The 18,492-nt window shown below is 45.9% G+C and overlaps 1 protein-coding gene across 1 annotated transcript in view; it reads left to right on the forward strand.

The window, feature by feature from the left end:
- The first annotated feature begins 1,776 nt into the window (after positions 1-1,776).
- GAD2 (glutamate decarboxylase 2) overlaps positions 1,777-18,492 on the forward strand; it is a 73,796-nt gene continuing 57,080 nt past the window's right edge. Inside the window, exons 1-7 of the mRNA XM_019630874.1 lie at positions 1,777-2,375; positions 3,061-3,120; positions 3,311-3,460; positions 4,456-4,689; positions 9,354-9,444; positions 10,002-10,114; positions 14,330-14,445. Of these exons, the coding sequence (XP_019486419.1) occupies positions 2,300-2,375; positions 3,061-3,120; positions 3,311-3,460; positions 4,456-4,689; positions 9,354-9,444; positions 10,002-10,114; positions 14,330-14,445 (840 nt within the window). The 5' untranslated portion in view covers positions 1,777-2,299. The remainder of the gene's footprint in view (positions 2,376-3,060; positions 3,121-3,310; positions 3,461-4,455; positions 4,690-9,353; positions 9,445-10,001; positions 10,115-14,329; positions 14,446-18,492) is intronic.

An 18,492-nucleotide genomic window follows, 5' to 3' on the forward strand; every position in this document is an offset into this window, starting at 1 on the left:
CGTGTTTTATTTAACCCGTTTCTTTCTTCGGGGCTTGTGTGTGTTTTAAACGCTTGCCTTAAAGAACCTTTATGTTTTTGACCATTCATCCAATAGTAGAAAAGTTCTGCCACGTGAAGCTTCTGCTGGCTTGAAGCGAAACGTGTTAAGATTTGGCGTGGATTTAAACAAAGAACCGTCTCTCCGATGCTTATCTCCAAGGCTGGAGCAAGAGTTGAGGAGCTGCCCTGCCCGCGGCGCAGACAGCGGAACCACCGAGTCTTTACACACCAGGAGCTTTGGAGCCAGGACTGCTGGAAACCGGAGTTGTACTGAGACCTGGCTTGGTGCCCACCGCGCACCCGCAGCCTCGTGCTGGCTTTTCGACACAGCTGGCCCAGCGTCCTTCCCTGTGCCCCCCTCACCCCCACCCCAGCCTTGACCGGGCAACCACCGGGCAGATCCAATGGCTTCTCCCGGCTCGGACACGTGGGAAGAAGACAAAGCTTTGTGGAGAGGACCAGGCCCCCACGTGCCTGGGGACACAGGACTTGGGCTTGCACGCGGCCACCCTGGGCCCCACAACGCCCTTTCTAAGCCAGGGTCGAGGGGTGGTAGCCAAGACAGAAGATCTGTGGGTCTCTGCTTTCACAGCAGCGTTGGGTGACTTGTTCAAGAGGTCAGAGAAAGAGTGCCCGGCACACAATAGAAATGAAAAGCGCTCGCCCAAGGGATGCAGTACACCAGGAATGTTCGCCGAGGGAGACAGGTCCTGTCTCCCCCGGTCCTCCTCGCCCTCTCCACCTGCCCAGGAGCCGCCAGGTGTGCGGAACGCTGCTCTTGACTTCCAGGTGAAAGCAGCGCGAACTCAGAGGGCCCTGAATTCTCATGGCTCCCTCCCTTTGTTTAACTTCTTTTAGAGAAAGGAAATTGTAAGAGAGGAAAGACTCTAACTTTCTCAGGAAATAAGAAACCCCTTTCTCACCCAGCCACAGAGGTAACTCATCTCCCTCCACCCCCAACGCTATCCTGAAGATTCTCTGGGGGGGGGGGGCAGGAAGTGGGGGGTGGTCATTGATTTGTGGCCAGCTAGAACGAGGACCCATCAGGCGATGCTTTCATTCCGCCTGCGATTTGGAAAGCTAAGATTGCTTAGTTGGAAACTGTGCACTCTTCCCACGCACATACCGATTCCCAACACACTTAAGCGGCCCTTCCATGCCTCCACGGGCCAAGGTCACCAAATGACCCGTTCCCATAGCCGTCAATCCTGCACATTCTAGCTGCTCTTCCCCGCCCCCTTCCAAGAAGTTTCCGTTCGTTTTTTAATTGTTTCAATCAGCAGTCTTTTCGCCCCAGCCGTCAGTCTTCCCACCTGGACGTGGGACCAGCGACCGCGCCCTCCGAAGTGCAGGACTGGTGCGGCCCCCGGGATCGCGCAACTCAGTAGGCAGGCATTAGGCGCTACTAAGGACCTGAAATGAGCCCATCAGCGCGTGGGCGCTCTTCCCCTGCCATCCCTTCCCCCGCCGTCCCCTCCCCAAGCTCGAGAGCTGCTCCTGATTCCAGCACTGGCGCTCGAGCTCCCGAGGTCACAGCGACCTCCGCATTCTCCTTAAAGGAGGGCGGTGCGGGGACCGTGCTTCTTTCCCTGCAGCGGGAGCCAGACCGCAAACAATACGCCAATCGGTGCGTGTATAAGACTCCTTTCGGCCCCCCTTCCCGCCACGCCTAAGTCTCTGGTCCAACCCTCGCTGAGGCCAGCGCGCAGTCGGCAGCGTTAGCACCCTGGACAGCGCACCCGAGCCCTCGCGGGCGGCCGCACGCTCCCGCCTCGCGCTTTGCTGGGGCTCGCCTGCACGCCTCCCACCCACTCACTCTGACTCCGGCTGGAGCTCACTGCCTGTCTCGCACCCTCACGATTCAGCTCCCTCCCTCTCCCATTTTTCCCTCCGCCGCCCCCTCATCCATCCCTATTGGCCTCCCTCGCCTTCAAAATCACTCGGGCGCTCCGTGCTTTCCCAAGTCCTGGCTGCTTGGACCCTTCGGTCCCCTTTCCTGTTTAACCTCCACAGCTTTCAGAGCGTTGCCACATCTCAAAGCCCTAACTCCAACACAAACGCGCGCGCGTGCACACACGCAGACACGCTCGTTTCCTGTCCCTGTGTGACACCCACCCTCTGCTTCGCGGCCGCGCAGGTCCCTGCGCGGTGCTCTCCTCCCGCCACACACACGCGCGCGCGCGCACGACCGAGCCGAACGAAGGCAGCTCGCTGACACTTCGCGCTCGGAGGTGACCTGCTCCAGTCTTGCTGCGCTGATGGCCTCTCCCGGCTCCGGCTTTTGGTCCTTCGGGTCTGAAGATGGTTCCGGGGATCCCGAGAACCCCGGCACAGGTAGGAGAATCGGAACCTGCAGCAAGAGAGCTTTGCGGGTATACTGGGGTTTGAGGGGCCCGGGAAGACGAAGAACGTTTTCCACCAGCAACAGGAAACTTCGGCGGCTTCGCCCTGCTCACCGGGTAGGTCCCTGATGGTCCAAGAGACCATTATCCCCTGGGAATACACCCAAAGAATCCCGAGCCCTTTCGCCGAAGTCTGGGAGAGCCGTCCCATCAGAGGGTCTCCTCGACCCTGAATTCCGCGGGCCTGGAACACTGCCACCATCTTGGTGTCTGGAACCTGGAGAGGGACAGAGTCGCGGTGGGGAAAGGAAAAATTGGAAAGGAGAGAGAATTCTGAAGGAGAGCCTGCGAAGAAAGGGACAGGCTCGGTGTCTAGAAAAACTCGCTCGAGAGAGGCAGGAAGGGGAGTTTGCCTGACCCTGCTGGCACCTGGAAGGCAAGTGCAAGGGGTCGCGAGCGGTGTGTGCTTCTCCTTGGGGAAAGAATCCGTGAAACGAGGGCCGGGCCGGGCTGCCAGGCTCCCGCGCACCTCTCGCACCTGCCCGCGGTGCCGAGCCCCAGGCGGCCCCTTCCCGGACCCTGGGTTTATTAACATTGTTCACATAGAGCGAAATTTCAGACGTCCTTTTGCTGTTCTCTGTCTTCCTCGCTGTCCTCCTGCCTGTCTTTCCTTACAGCTAGAGCCTGGTGTCAGGTGGCCCAGAAGTTCACCGGCGGCATCGGAAACAAGCTGTGCGGTGAGTGCGGGCGCCCAGGGCAGGGAGGCGGACAGGGCCTGGCGCCTCGGGTTCCGCGGGGCAAAGCTACCTTCTCAGCTCCGCATCCCCAGCAGCGGAGTTGGGCTTACTTATCCCGGGATGGGCGGGGCCGTGGGAGCCGGGCGGCGCGGGCAGCTGATCGAGGTCCGCGCTCCTTGTCCTTGCCCAGCTCTGCTCTACGGAGACGCCGAGAAGCCCGCTGAGAGCGGCGGGAGCGAGTCCCCGCGGGCCACCTCCCGGAAGGCCGCCTGTGCCTGCAACCAGAAGCCATGCAGCTGTCCCAAAGCCGATGTCAACTATGCATTTCTACACGCAACAGGTAAAGGCGCCTCGCGGGGTCCCCAAGAGCCACTGCCCCGCCCACCGCGGCCAAGAGGGACCCGCGCCGGGAGCCGGACCCCAGGCGTGAAGGTGTAGGGCTGAGGTGGACCTTACGAGAACCTGCAGCTGAAAGTGAAGCATGCTGGTCCTGCCCCTGGCTCCGAGCACCGATCTCGGCCCCTGCGCCACGGTGGCGCTGGGTGCCCGCGTTCCAAGGGGGCTCTTGCAGCCACGGCGCTTTTTCGCCAGCACCGCCGTCGGGGCTACTGGTGGCCGCCGCGGTGCCCGCGCGCGCGAAGCTCGAGGTCGGCTTTTTTGGTGCCGCTGAGACCTCGGGTGGAACTCAGCCTTCAGGTCAGAATTGCTATGACTTTCTAGGTCTTTAGATCGCAAGAGTAATTTGTAGCTGCGATTCCACAGACGAACGATTCTATTCACGTGAGACCTGCGCTTTTGCTCCCTTGCGCTTACACACCCAGCCATCCAAATACGCACGACAACACACACACACACACACACACACACACACACACGCACACGCACACACGCACACCCTTTGGAAACAGCGGGCTTTCATAATAAGCCAAAGATCCTAACATTGTATGTTCCACTTTGCCTTGCTTGCCAAAGGCGTTCCTCAGACATTTCTGACGTGGAGTATTTCCATAATCATTTAAGATGGTTCACTGAAAAATAACACTTAGGACGAACCCCTGTGAAATAATTTAATGGAGGCACACTCTTTTTCTAAACAAAACCAAACAATAAGTAATGAATTGAAATACAAGATATTCATTTAGGGTGGGAGGGAGGAATCGTACTTTCGTTCCTTCGTCTTTGAAAAATGCCTCCCTTTTAAAGAAAATGTTCTGTGTTTCCAGAAGATTTTTTTAAACATACAGTCTCAGTTCAAAGAGAAATTGCCAGATCAAGACCTTGCCTGGATATTTTCATAGTAAAATTAAAACATGGCATTTTGATTCCATTCCTTAGACCTGCTGCCAGCGTGTGATGGAGAAAGGCCTACCTTGGCGTTTCTGCAAGATGTCATGGATATTTTACTTCAGTATGTGGTGAAAAGTTTCGATAGATCAACCAAAGTGATTGATTTCCATTACCCTAATGAGCTTCTTCAAGAGTATAATTGGGAATTGGCAGACCAACCACAAAATTTGGAGGAAATTTTGATGCATTGCCAGACAACTCTAAAATATGCAATTAAAACAGGTATTGTCCCATCAGAAATAATAAAGCTCTTTTTCCTTTCACAGTCTTTATTTTTTTCTATAAAATATTTTCTATTTTATGGAGTTACCGATATTTGCAAATTTACAAAGTTATTACCATCATTTAAAAATAGTCATTATTAGAATGATTCAAATCAAAAGCACTCCTTTGTTATTTGTATTAATGCTTCTGAAGTTGATACTATCAGAAACATTATCTAATTATAAATTGTCAGATTTTACATTTCACGTATTTGGTCATGGAGAGTAACCACTGATGTAGAAGCAACCATGTGTGAGCAGAGGCCAGTAGAAGCGACCCGAAATGGAGAAAGAGAATACAGAAATGAAGGCTCAAAAAAATTATCCAAACAAAATCCCAAACACTATTATAGTACTGGTTATTTCCTTGGCATGGAAATTGTCAGAAATTGGACAACAAACCATCCTATGTAATTATTGAACCAGAGGGATAATATTTTGGCATTGTCTCAAATGACCAAGGCTTTAGATTTGAACTTCAGGTTGTCTCTATTTTTAAAGAAATGTACACAAAAGAAAACACAATACAAACAGCCTTAACAATTCAGCCATGTTATACAAGGATGCGTGCTTCATAGCCACTCTGTATATAAGATAAAAAAAAGGGGGGTGGTGGTGAGGGGAATCAGGTATCCTCAGGGGCAAATATTTAAAAGTATTTTGTATTTATTGCTTTTTCACAATATCCTTTATAGTCTATCCATTTTATAGTCCCAGGTGTACCATTTATTTAGGTGCATTCTAAGCTGCCATTTTATCTACACAAAGTCAGCTATTCATCTCCCAGGTCATGATTACCCCTTCCTTTTCTACGTTGTCTCTGATCATCCTGATACATGGTGGCACTACACATCATTAAGGCAATAAAAATAAGCATGACTGACTTTTCAGGGGAAAGGGAGAGACCTTGTGGATCTAAATTGATTTGTGGCTAATTGATTTGGATTTAAATTTGATCACTATCATTCGAGTCAACAACAAACATTTTAAGAATGTTTGATGTGTGATTTAGCTTTTTTTCTGTCTTGTTTTTGTGTTTTTATATTTGCACATTCCTTATAACAGCAGAGAGAAAAGGTATGCATAGAAGAAACTTGGGGAAATTGATTTACTAAATTATTAGTAGCCACTTTTGTGAGACTGTAGAGTTAGAGCTACATCCATAGGGAAATGAATTTAACTTTATTTCTATCAAATTTAGTCTGTGCAGTATGATTTTTAAAAGCTTATTAGAAATCATTTCAATTAGTTCATGGAGAATCCACATGATGTATATACTAGGCATTAGGGATGTTTTTCCTCTCAGCTTTCCTGTGTCTGTAGGTACAAATCCGAATAATGCTTTTAATTTTTTTGTTTGACCCTTTGCCCGACCTAATATTTAAATGTTAATAGTAAATTGCCACCTATTAATTTTATTGCTACCAAACCAAAAAGGATCTATACAAATGTTTTATATCTTCATCTTTAAAAGCTGGTGGTGTCTGGAATACAATTTAAAGAGTTAAGATATTGGGAATTGCAAGTCAATGAAAGTAATTTTTATCAATGTTCCAATGTCAGGGAAAAAATGGGCCAATTCAATACTTAGAGTTTTGGCATAATGTTTGTAAAAGTGTTGGTCAAGTGTAGCTCTAATGCATTTTATTTAAAGTTCAGGGGAAAATATGATTGATTAAATTGGGTTTCTAAGCAAGGCATGTCAATATTAATTCAGTATCAATGTTATTCATAACATACGCAGGCTTCCAGGGTTCTCCCCACCCTTAAATAGCATTTCAGAAAACTAACAGCAGTCACCTCGTTTCGACTGGCAAGTTTATAGGTTTTTATGCTGTAACTTGTATTTGACAACTAGTACTACTTGGGGTCTGTAAAGTAGTTACCATCTTTGCGACCATTAGGCATTTAATGCTTCTCAGGAGATTTTTTTAAATAAAAATGCATCTTATCACCTGCTTTCTACAGGGAGTCCTTAACCTAATTTCCAGTTGGGCTCCAAGCTTACAGAGAAGTGAGGGGGCAGTGGGGAGATATTTAAAATGAAGTCTTCATGTGTTGTTAAAAATTACCTCTGTAAGAAACCTTGGAACAGAAAACTGCAGAGAATGATAGGATTCTGGAATCATTAGCGTTTGCGGGGGTGGGAGTGTGGGGGTGGTCATTAGATTTGGTGGTGGTGGTCGTCGTGCTGCTGCTGCTGCTGCTGCTGGTTGAGTGGTGGAGGATGGTGTTGTCTTGACTCTTTTAACCCAACCATCAGACAAAGGAATTGTAGCGTCAATAAATGAGGCACCCTGGGGTTTGTGTTGCCGGTATATAAAGAGCAGTTTGGGTGACTTTGGGCCCCTTCCCAACTGATTGCGGACACCCGGTTCAGAGGTGCCCGGGAATGGCTGTTTGCAGTCTGTGCATCCTTCCAGTCTGTTTAATAATCTGCGGAGAGCGTTCCAGAGGCAGGAGCGGCTCTCATCTCACGCCTCAAACTCGCCGTCTCCCTGGCTGCGCAGGCTATGCCGGGCCTCCGGATTCCTGGCGCGGAGCCTCGCTGCACAGGGCCCGGTGGGGGCGGCAGCAGCGGCAGCTGGATGCCAGGGCTGCTGGGACAGCTGGCAGGCTCCAAGCAGGCTTCTCACACCCTTTCTCTCAGAGTCCTGCCCTGATTCACCTGCAGCTTGTGGGAGTCATGCGCAGGGAGCAAATGTAACATTTCTGCAGAAATCAAGAGGTCATGCTGTTCTGACCTGTCAAACTATCTCCCTCTGTATTTTCAAATTTTTCAGGAGGCGGGAGACATCCATGTGACATGAGAGACCAAGGTCAAAAAAACATAGAAGAAGGGAGCCAGGCCATTAAAGCACCCAATTTATTTCTACGGTTTCCTAAAGGCAGTCATGGTGGGGGCGGGACTGGCTTTCCGATATCCTGAGCCACAACACACACCTGGAGATCCCTCTCAATTTTGCGCAGAGGTTTTCATGCCACAGTTTCCCTAGAGTTAAATAGTACATGATAACAGACACCAAATTCATGCTGAAACGCGTACGAATTGGGAGAGTAGATTAACGGATAGGTTTGCTAATCCTTATTAATCTCCTCCTTTAAAGAAATGGCTTAGGGAAAGAGAAATGCAGGGGCACCAGGAGGAAGAAGACGGCTATCATTTCAGCTGTGAGCTCTAATGAAATGGGGAGTCAATGAGGCAGAGAGGAGTGGAGGGTTGTTCCAGCCGGCAGCGGCGGGGGCAGCGAAAACGGCTTTTTCACTTTCCGGGGATGCACAAACTGCCAGGGTCAGCATCAGAGGGCCTGGAAAAGAGGGAAAAAGGCAGAAAGGCACCGTGCAAGGCCATAGAGAGGGAAGACAATGGCGGAGAACAGGGAGAGAGCTGCACAAAACCCAATCTCTTTCAAATGCGCTCATTTCTTTCCCAGCTCTTATCTTTTCTCAGCGTCTAATTGTCTAGCCACATGCCAGAAGCTGATAAGAGAGCACTCCAGTCTGAGAGATAAGCTATGTGTTGACTTTTGTCCCTGCTTTCCCCATTGCCTCCCTTTATCTTGTTTTGCCCATGCTGGCATGAGAGACTGTCACATCCCCAAGCCTCAGACAGGTGTCCAGTTAAGTGGCAGATGCCTTTTTATCAGATGCTATTTACATAATTGTTCATCTTCCAAAATTTTTGCTGCTAAGCAAATCCCATATTTATAGATAGGTTTTTATGGGGCAAGGCAAGGAAACAAATTCTAATAAGATACTTACCATCATGTTTTGAACAATAGCCTCAGGAGTATTTGGATGTCAACCCCTTTAGAGAGTCTTAGAGAAATCCAGAAATTAATTAGCTAAGCCTTGCTAATGGACTGATCCGGCCACTGACTATATCTTTGTGTATCTTGTTGACAAGACAGTGATGTTTTCTGTATTCAGCTTTGTTTTCAATCGCAACTATGAAGGAGTTCTGTTTTTTATAATTAAATATTTGTACAAAAGAGAATTGAGAAGAATTAGCTTTGTCCATGCCATCTTTAGACAATCATCACCTTTTGAAACCAGGGCAAATCATTCGACAGTGTCCTATTTTCTCATTTTTGCCTTGTCTTTTGTGATCATCAGCCATTTGTCACTGATATTATTATGAATGTTGGCATGCCTGGCGGATATCATGGAATGACTGATTTCCACCACAGCTTCAACAAAGAAAGGATTTTTTAGCAGCACAAGTATAAACAAGGATAGCCTGACTTTGAATAGCTTCAGATTGCACTAGCATTTTAGTTTGCAAGCATATTGAAAGAATGCTAAGAAATTAACCAGTGTCTACATTGCAAATCACATTTGTTATTTTTATAGGAAATATTCAAAGGGAGACTTTTAGAGGATGTTTTAAGAAATACAAAAATCCAAAATAGTCTCTTTTGTTAAAGGAAATGTTCCTTTGGTGTGTGTGTGTGTGTGTGTGTGTGTGTGTGTGTGTGTGTGTGTGTGTGTGTTAGGTTTTAGAATATGGATTTCCTATTACTGAAGGATCTTTCAAGGTCCTTTAGCTAGAGAAATTGTGTGTTTGAGAGGCATTTATTTTCATAGGATGCAATCCTGATTCTGGTATTCCATTTTATTTAGGGCATCCCAGATATTTCAATCAACTCTCCACTGGGCTGGATATGGTGGGATTAGCGGCAGATTGGCTGACATCAACAGCAAACACTAACATGTAAGTAGCTAAATATGTTTTTGAGTAATCCAGAAAAATTATTACTGAGATCCACAGTCTTTATTCTACCTCTCATGAGAGAATCTCTTGTTAAGTAGCCCATAAAATAGTGATATGGACTTCAGAAGTCCATGGGTGTTCACTCTAGCTTAATAGAAAATAGTCCTGATATAACTTTCATGCAAAGCTGTACAACATTTTTTAAAAATAAAGGAGACTTTTTTGCATTTTGGATTTATAATTATGTATAGTGTAAAAGAGAAATGAGACCAGATGTTGTCTTTTAAATAGTGTTACTCAGCAATGTTCTTTATTTACTTAATATAATAAATGATCCTTGTGCACTAAGCCAATAATTGAAGCTCTTGACTTTTTTACCAATATAGAAAATGAGCAAATCATTTTTTTCAGAAGACATAATTTTCTTTCTGCTGAATGCTATAATCATAACAGTTGTGACTGTAGGGTATGAAAAAGGAAATAGTTCTGTAGATACTGTAATGGTGAATTATATCTTTGAGTTACATACATAAAATCTGGCCATTACTGCATTTCAGGTTCACCTATGAAATTGCTCCAGTATTTGTGCTTTTGGAATATGTCACGCTAAAGAAAATGAGAGAAATCATTGGCTGGCCAGGGGGCTCTGGCGATGGGATATTTTCTCCTGGTATATGATATTTCAACTTTTCTTTGTGTTTTTTTCTCCTGATATGTTATGCTCCTGGTATGAACCTAGGAAAGAAAGATTAAATATCTACTCTGGATTTCTGCTTAGGTTAAATAGGCTGTATGTTGATCAAAGAAATCAGTTTGATTAGGTACACGTGACCAATACACCATGCTTGCACATTAGTTATCTGTGTTCAGAAAGAGCATAAAAAGAGATTTTTATGGGTATTTCTACTGGGATCCTATGCACAGGATGTATGGATCATGTAGGGCAATAAGAAAATTCACTCCCTGATGCTCTTCCCAGAATTAGAGAAAGGAAAAAGGTAGCCTCATTTAATAAAGCATTTCCTGCTTGAGGGTGCATAAGAGGGCAGATCTACTTAATAGAGCCTACGTATGTACCTTGTCCCTTTCAAACAACAAGCAGAGAAGCTGGTCAAGAGGGGCAGAGATTGCTTTGGGAGACAATTTCTTAGAGCTGAAAAAGGGCGTGATGATTTCTTCAAAAATTTCCTCATTCCTTCTCTTCTTTATCATGCCATTCAATCTTTCCCATCCTGCCTGGTGTCACCAGCCATTGCACTCTAAGCTCCATTGTTCACACCTCTTCCAGACAGGACAATCAACCTGAAAGAACAAGCCCTGCCCTTGGTTCCCTGGTCTGTGTGTGACCTTGGTTTGATGCAGAGAAGAAATAGAAATCAGAAAGGCAGTGGAAAGAGAGAGTCACTGACCCATGGAAAAGAAACCTAGTGTGCAGATCACCACCTGATCAGTGGCAGGAGGAAGTCATCATAATGGGATGGCTGCTTCCCTAAGGCTCAGTTCAGAGAGCCAATGCCGCATGGGCCACTGTGTCAGGCCAGGCAGAGGCCACACTGTGATCTCTCTTCAGAAAATCTACAAAGACAAGCAGATGATGAGGGAGACAGAAAATAAAGAAAAGGTGGAAAGAAGAAATGAAAAACGAGCCACGGTGGCCTCAAGGCCAGGGCTTAAATCGAGCAGCTTTACCTACAAGCTCAGATCTGCTATTTTATGTTATGTTTTTGAAGATATAGTACATTTTTTCTCAGGTGCCGAAAGAAAACATGTTAGTTAAATGGAAAGGAAAATTAGCTATTTCTTTTTCAGTCATTGAACACCAGCTGTGATGAATTTTAAGCTAGCTTTTCTTTTGTAGGGAACTTAGTACTTAGTTTTCCTCTGGAAATCCATCCCCTATTGAGGGAACTTTGTCATTATTGCCTGGAACTGAAGCTCTTAAGGTATTTTTCATGCGGTATTAGGTAGGGTTCAGGGATCAACATCGTTTCTACTTTTATTCCTCCTCCTCTTTTCGGGTTGGTTGTATGATTGAGCTGTCCCTGGGGGAGCCAGGAGCAGCATGGGCTCTCTTCTTTTAGTGGTTCCCAGATGTGGGGAAAGAACAGCTGCTCCTGTAAGACCCTGAAAAATTTGACTAAGGGGTCTTAGACCAGGACTAATTTACCTGGCTGGTCTTGGAGCCCACCTGCCCAGGAAATAAATACCCAGAGAAAGCACCCTCTTTGGTAGTTCTGCTAAGCCAGGTATGGCCTTAGGGCCTGCCCTGCCACTCTCATCAATAACAGGAAATGATCAAGAGAAGGGAGTAGGCAAAACTTAAGCTTGATGATGGGGCTCCTTCCTAAAGAACCATATGTTGTCACCCCAAGAGGGAAGCCATAGATGTCATGCTACAGTGTAATGTAGACATTGCAAAGTGGGGAGGGGACGGAAGAAAAGGCCATTGGCAGCCTGTTTCTTCCCTGCTCTCTACAGGCATTACAGACAAGAGATGGACCATAGCATCCTTACTTGCTAATAGATGCCTTTCTAGGTAGCAGCCAGCCTTATTCCTGGGGTAAAGGGTCTCATGTTTTAAGGGTGGGGATAGGGGACAACACACATCTTACGTGCCTGAGGTCTGGAAGTCCCACTGCTTGGGACTAAGCATGAAGAGATAGGTCTGTGGCTTGAATATATAGCTCAGCTCAGTTTACCTTACGCCTCCATCTATGACATCCAGAGGTTTTGTGCTTCATGGAAAGTCCTTTGAGACTTCTAGAAGAAATGTGTTTATGTGATGTCACCTAACCTGAAAGCCACAGAGCTGAGCACTCCATTGCTCAGCAAGTCATGAAGGACTGGAGGGAAAAGAGGAAAGGCTTGGCTTAGTCACACACCTTTTCCTAACAGGATTTCCAGAATGATTCAGGGCTTGCTTTTGCATCCTTTCTGTGGAAGATTCATGAGAAATAAGAGCATGCAGGCCTCATGCGTCTGTCCCCCTGCCTGTGCTGCACAAAGCAGTCCTCGCACTCCAGAGGCCTCTCATCCCTCTAAGGCAGCGGTTCTCAACCTTCCAAATGTCGCGACCCCTTAATACAGTTCCTCATGTTGTGGTGACCCCCAACCATAAAATTATTTTCGTTGCTACTCTAGAACTGTAATTTTGCTACTGTTATGAATCATAATGTAAATATCTTTTTGTTTTCCGATGGTCTTAGGCGACCCCTGTGAAAGGGTCGTTCGACCCCCAACGGGGTCACAACCCACAGGTTGAGAACCGCTGCTGTAAGGGCTGCTGAACCCTTAGACAGAGAAAGACTGAGGTGCAAAGTGAAGAGTGGGAAGGCAGAGCTGGAAGCTTCTTGGATACGTGTCCTGTGAAATGCACTCGCTTTGTGTACACCTTCTCCCTTTGCTTTTGCCTTCCTTTCTCTCCAGCTTCTCTAAGAAGAATGAGAGCAGTAGTTCTCAACGGGAGAATTTTGCCCCTGATTTTGCCCTCCCCCCCCCCCAGGGGACATTTGACGATGTCTGGAGGCATTTTTGGTTGTCACATGGGGGATGGGGAGTGTAATGCTACTGGCATCTGGTGGGTAGAGGCCAAAGAGGCTGCTGAACACTCTACAATACACGGACAGTCCCCCAACAAAGAATTATCCAGTCCAAAATATCATTAAGTGCCAGGACTGAGAAACCATAAGCTTTTAGACAGTCAGATTTTTGAACAGGATATCTGCTCAGAGCGGGTCTGACCTGGATTCTGCTTGTCGCACATCTCTGGGGTCCAGAAGAGTTAGAAATCGCCCTCATTCTGACTGATGACAGAGCCAGGATCTGGGTGACGATGGCTCTGTGTCAGGCTGCCTGCTTGCATCGGAGCCCAGGACCCATCATGGCCCTGTGTGGGCTGTTCAACTAGGTGTAGAGAGCCCTTTTGCTTCTCAGTCCCCAGAGGGGAGGGAGCTCAAGCACTCCCATGATGGCATGTCCCCTTTGAGTGGAAAGAGGAGACAGTACTTTCACTCTACCTCATGATCTCGCAACTTCCATATTCATTTGCATATTCATTTGTACACACAACAATCAGTCTTATTCCTGGATAGCAAAAAAAATCCCAACCTTTCCAACAATCCTGGAGAAAAACTCACTTTTCTTTGCTTGTCAAATGAGACTCTGCTTATAATATATAAATTTTATGGTATGAAATCCTTGACAACCTTAAGATGACGCAGGAAAAGCAATTCAATATGGACTTAAAATTCCCTTAGTTGCTTGTTTTCCTATAATTATGAAATAAGATTTTGTTAACCATTACAATTATTTCAATGATGTCTTTAAGATGGAAAAACGGTTTGGGGCAAATTAAGAGATGAGTATGATGAGATGGGCTTGGATGTTTATCCTCATTCTGTAAGAATTGTTGATTTATAGTTCACATCATTAACAGCAACTGATTTGTCTTAGTTTAAGTGTAACACATTGCATGAGCTGAAACGAAAATAAATAAAGTCTTCTCCAACAGAATATAAGTAGGATTTTCCCAGGCTTTATGCAGAATGACCACACTTGCAAGCTGGGAAGGAAGGCAATAATTTCTCAGTCCTTAAAAGCCTCTTTAAAGAGCTCCCAGCAAAAGCAGAATCAATTACAGTTCATGTTAGTGACAGAGATGAGGGTGGAAGGGGAGCATCCGTCCCATGGACCCAATGCTCCTTTCCCTGGACCCTCTTAGCTAAGTGCCCGAGCCTGAGGGCTCAGTGCAAAGAACAGCCAATAAGAATGTCTCCTCCTGTGTCCAAGGAGGACCTTAGGTCACTGGCAATAGGAATGTGGCTTGCATGTGAAATTATGCTGATAATGTCTGGAAAAGGTAACTGTGTGTCACTATGCACTTTAGGTGGCGCCATATCTAACATGTACGCCATGCTGATTGCACGCTTTAAGATGTTTCCAGAAGTCAAGGAGAAAGGAATGGCCGCCGTTCCCAGGCTCATTGCCTTCACATCTGAACATGTATGTGTTTCTGTTCTTCCCATGTGTAAGGTTATATTCCGTAAAGCCCGAGGTAAAGGAATGATATTTGGGACAGAAGAAGGAGAGAGGACGGCTGAGTGGTCCAATGGGGTGAACTCCTTCTCTTTGAAACTCCGGAAAACCCTCAAAGAGAAAGCGGGACGTTTTTACCTCTAGTTCCTACACTTACTTTTCAGTGATAATGTTGTGTGTTGGGGGGAGGGGAGGAGGAGAGAAAGCAGGGTGCCCTTGAACTCATTTGGACCCTCCATGCTGTGCCTACATTAACTCAGAACTCTAAAGTATCCTCCTGGTAGTCTTTTCTGTTTGAAAATTCTGATCAGATATCCTGCCCTCATGGTGACTTGAACTATGTAATGTTAATCTCGGGTGGACTTACCCAGAGGTTCTATCACGGCAGGGAAAGGGCACAGTGGTCTGTCATAGCTGATCTCTGGGCCAGATCTGCCTCAGCGAAGCACAGGCTCCTACCGCCCACCAGTCTGCTGGCCAGGCAGGAGGCTGAGAGCTCGGGCCTTCCTTGTTGAATGCCAGGGCATAGTACTTCATATTCCTTCTGTGGCCTTCAAAGAACTACTGCCATTCTCCCTGCTATCACCAAGGCACTGAAACAGTGGCCCATCATGTTCACATGAATTGAGCTAAGCAGAGTTAGCCTGCTAGGCCGCCAGCTTTCTCTCACATGCTGGGGTAAATCAGCACACAAGCACACTGCAGCTGTGTGAGCAACGTCTTCGTTGCAATCTCGCCCACCTCACAGGCCCTACAATGAACCAGAGACTGTTCTTGACAGGTGTTATATAATTCCTACAGTTTTTCCTTCACGGCTTCTGCCTCAAAGTAGCCTAAGGCCTGGAAATCGACTGCCTCAAAGTTCAAGAAGCCCTCTGGCAGTGGAGGAAATAGGAGATGGGGAGGGAATAAAGGGGTCTATAGGGAAACTAGGGGTTCCTGTAAAGATGCGTCAATAGGGAGAAGCAAGGAGTCATAGTGGGCCTCAGATCGACTGTGGAACTTTTTCTTTTTTTTATGTTTTAAGTGGGATGTGTGTGTGTGACTTCATAACAAGGAAGCAAAGGGAAAGCACGGATTGAAAACCAGTGAATAAAATTCACAACCTCAGCAGTAGCCATGGAATCAAAGGAAACTAATGATTTATGTTAACAAAGTATCTTTAGCATCTTGTTTTTAGTTGTTTACTACAAACTTAGTGGATTAAAACAACATGAATTTACAATCTGGCAGTATGGAGATCAGACCTCTACAAGGGGTCAGGCAGTACTGGGTTCCTTCTGGAGACTGTAGGGAGAATACTTTTCCTCACCTTTTCCAACTTCTAGAGGCCACCTGCCTTCCTTGGTTCATGGCCACTTCTTCCATCTTCAAAGCTAGCAGGATATCTTCAAATCAATCTCTCTTTCTACACCCCCCCCCACTTCTGTCGCCAAATCTCCTTTTCTGATTTTCTGACTCTGACCCGCCTGTCCCCTCTTTCCCTTATAAGGACCCTTGTGATTACATTGGGCCCACCCAGATAACCCAGGATCATTTCCCATCTCAAGACCCTTAATTTGATCACATTGTGAAGTCCCTTTTGCCATGTAAGGTAACATGGTCCCAGGTTTTGTGGATTAGGATGTGGACTTTTTTTGGTGGGGGGGTGGTTGCATTATTCAGCCTACTAAGCCTACTGCCCCACCATGAAATAATTTTCATTTCTCAGCTTCTCCAAGGGTAGAAAAACATGATATCATTTTTTTCCAATTTTTATTTCCCTGGAATGGATTTGGACCCCTAAATAGTTAAATGTTACTATAGTCTCAGTCTCAAAAAGCCCAGATGATCTTATATTGGGCATCTTTTTCTTTTGGTCTCTATGCTCTTTGTACAGCCTGGAATGAGGTTGGTTGACCAGCAAGGTGCCCTGTGCTCTCTGAATTGTGCATGAATTTCTTGGGTTCAAGCTTCATGTAAATTCACTTAACCTTTTTCAGAAAGCTCAGGTCATGGGGTCTGGAAATAATTTTTGCTATGCCTTCTTTTCTTTCTTTCTTTTTTTTTCCTTTCTTTTCTTTTCTTTCTTTTTTTTTAAATTGGGGAACAGCCATGGTCATTGGTTACACATTGCTTTCATGCTACAATGGCATAGTTGACTCTTTTAAGGAGGGTGCAGCTCACGGTGGCCCACGCGGGGATCGAGGCAGCGACCTTGGTGTTATCAGCACCACGCTGTAACCAACTGAGCTAACCGGTCACCCCGTATGCCTTCTTTTCTTGATGTTGTAAACTTAGAGTCTAATTCTTCATCTTTAAGGGAAAGAAAGGTAATTCAGTTATACAACTATTTGATTCTCTCTTCTCTTTCTTATTATATCTCTATCCACATACATAATTATGAGAGAACATTTTAATTATATTCCTTCCCTAAAATTCCAACTGGTTTTAACTACAGGCTTATTTTTGACAAATGAACTGTTTTTCTAATGTATAATAACTTATATCAGGTAACTATTTGACCATTTATAACACACTTCCAACACACATTAGCTCATTTGACTCTCACAACAATCTTGTAGGACAGGCAGAACAGAGATTATTATCAGTGTTTTAAAAATAAAAAGGCTACAGTTAGCTAGGTAGATAGAGCCAGGATTAAACAGGTTTCCTGACTCCCAGACCAGTGAGGTCCCTGCCCCAACTACCAATGTAGAAGCCAGATTAAAAGATTTAGCGACAAAGTTTTGTACACCACAGCTCTTTGGTTGATTTAACATTTTATACCTTCTCGAATCAAATTTCCACCAAGAGCTTTTCTTAATGTGAAGGTGATGTTAAATTGTTACTCCCTCCCCCCATCAAAAAGAAAAAAGAAAAAGAAAACACCTAAAAAAACCCCTCCTCATTATCTCATCGGGCTGGGCTGGAGGGGGTTTTCAGAGTTCTTCAAAAGCTCTCCTATGTCTCCTTGAACCTTGGATCCAAAGCATTCTGGATGGATGGGCCCATAAAAGTAAGTCCTGCCCTTGAAGCCCTGGGCTAAGAGGTAACACAATCCTTGTGTCTAGTTCCTTCTTGGCTCCATACCTCAGGGCATTCCATTCCATTCATCATTTGGTGCTTGGAGCTCAGGCCAAGCCATATATTCCCCTAATCTTTTCAGATTTCACAATCCTTTTAACTCTCCCAGCCCCAGAAATAGATCTCCACAGGCTGAAGCAAGAAAATGACCAAGTCATGTCTCAAATCCCCTTTCTCCACACCAAACAATTGCCATCTTTGCATGGAGGTTCCTTTCCATAGTCCCTTGACCTGCAGGGAGACGCAGTGGTGGGGGAGCTTCTGTGTGGACCCAGTGAGGAGAGGGAGGAGCCACTCCACATGTTGCTTTTCCTCATGCTCCTTGAGAGTCCCAAAGGCCCTGACTTTTGAAGAATCAAATGAGAGCCTCAAGAAACACTTAACCTCAGTGTCTGGCACATGGGAAAATCTACATAAATATGAGGTAACTTAAAACAAAACAAAACAAAAATCTCTTGTTTTATAGATGAAGAAACCAAGCCCCTGAGGTGGGAGATGCTTTGCCCAAGGTTTCACGGCCATTCACTGGCAGGGTCAGATCCAGAACCTCAGTTTCCCAACAGTCCCAACACTGCTCTTTCAGCTACTGGATCGGATGACCTGAACACCACTCTCTAGCTGGCTGCTCTACATTCTCTTGTAGCACCTTTGCTCAAGTCCTGTTTCCCCCATGTTCTTCATTCTAAGGCTAATGTAACTTCCTGATCTATGGAAGCAGGTCAAGTTACTATCTTTTCTTCTATTCTGACCACTGAGTTAATAACTTGACATATTTAGAGTCATAGAGATGGAAATGGCATTGAGGAACTTTGTCATCTTCCAGCATCCAACCAGAAACTTCACACATTCAGGAAGGGAAGGGTCATTTCTGTTTTCTAAATGACCCATCTCTCTCTCTCTCTCTCTCTCTCTCTCTCTCTCTCTCTCTCTCTCTCTCTCTCTTTACCC

The sequence above is a fragment of the Hipposideros armiger genome, unplaced genomic scaffold (assembly GCF_001890085.2).
Source record: "Hipposideros armiger isolate ML-2016 unplaced genomic scaffold, ASM189008v1 scaffold_962, whole genome shotgun sequence".
NCBI classification, from domain to species: Eukaryota; Metazoa; Chordata; class Mammalia; order Chiroptera; family Hipposideridae; genus Hipposideros; species Hipposideros armiger.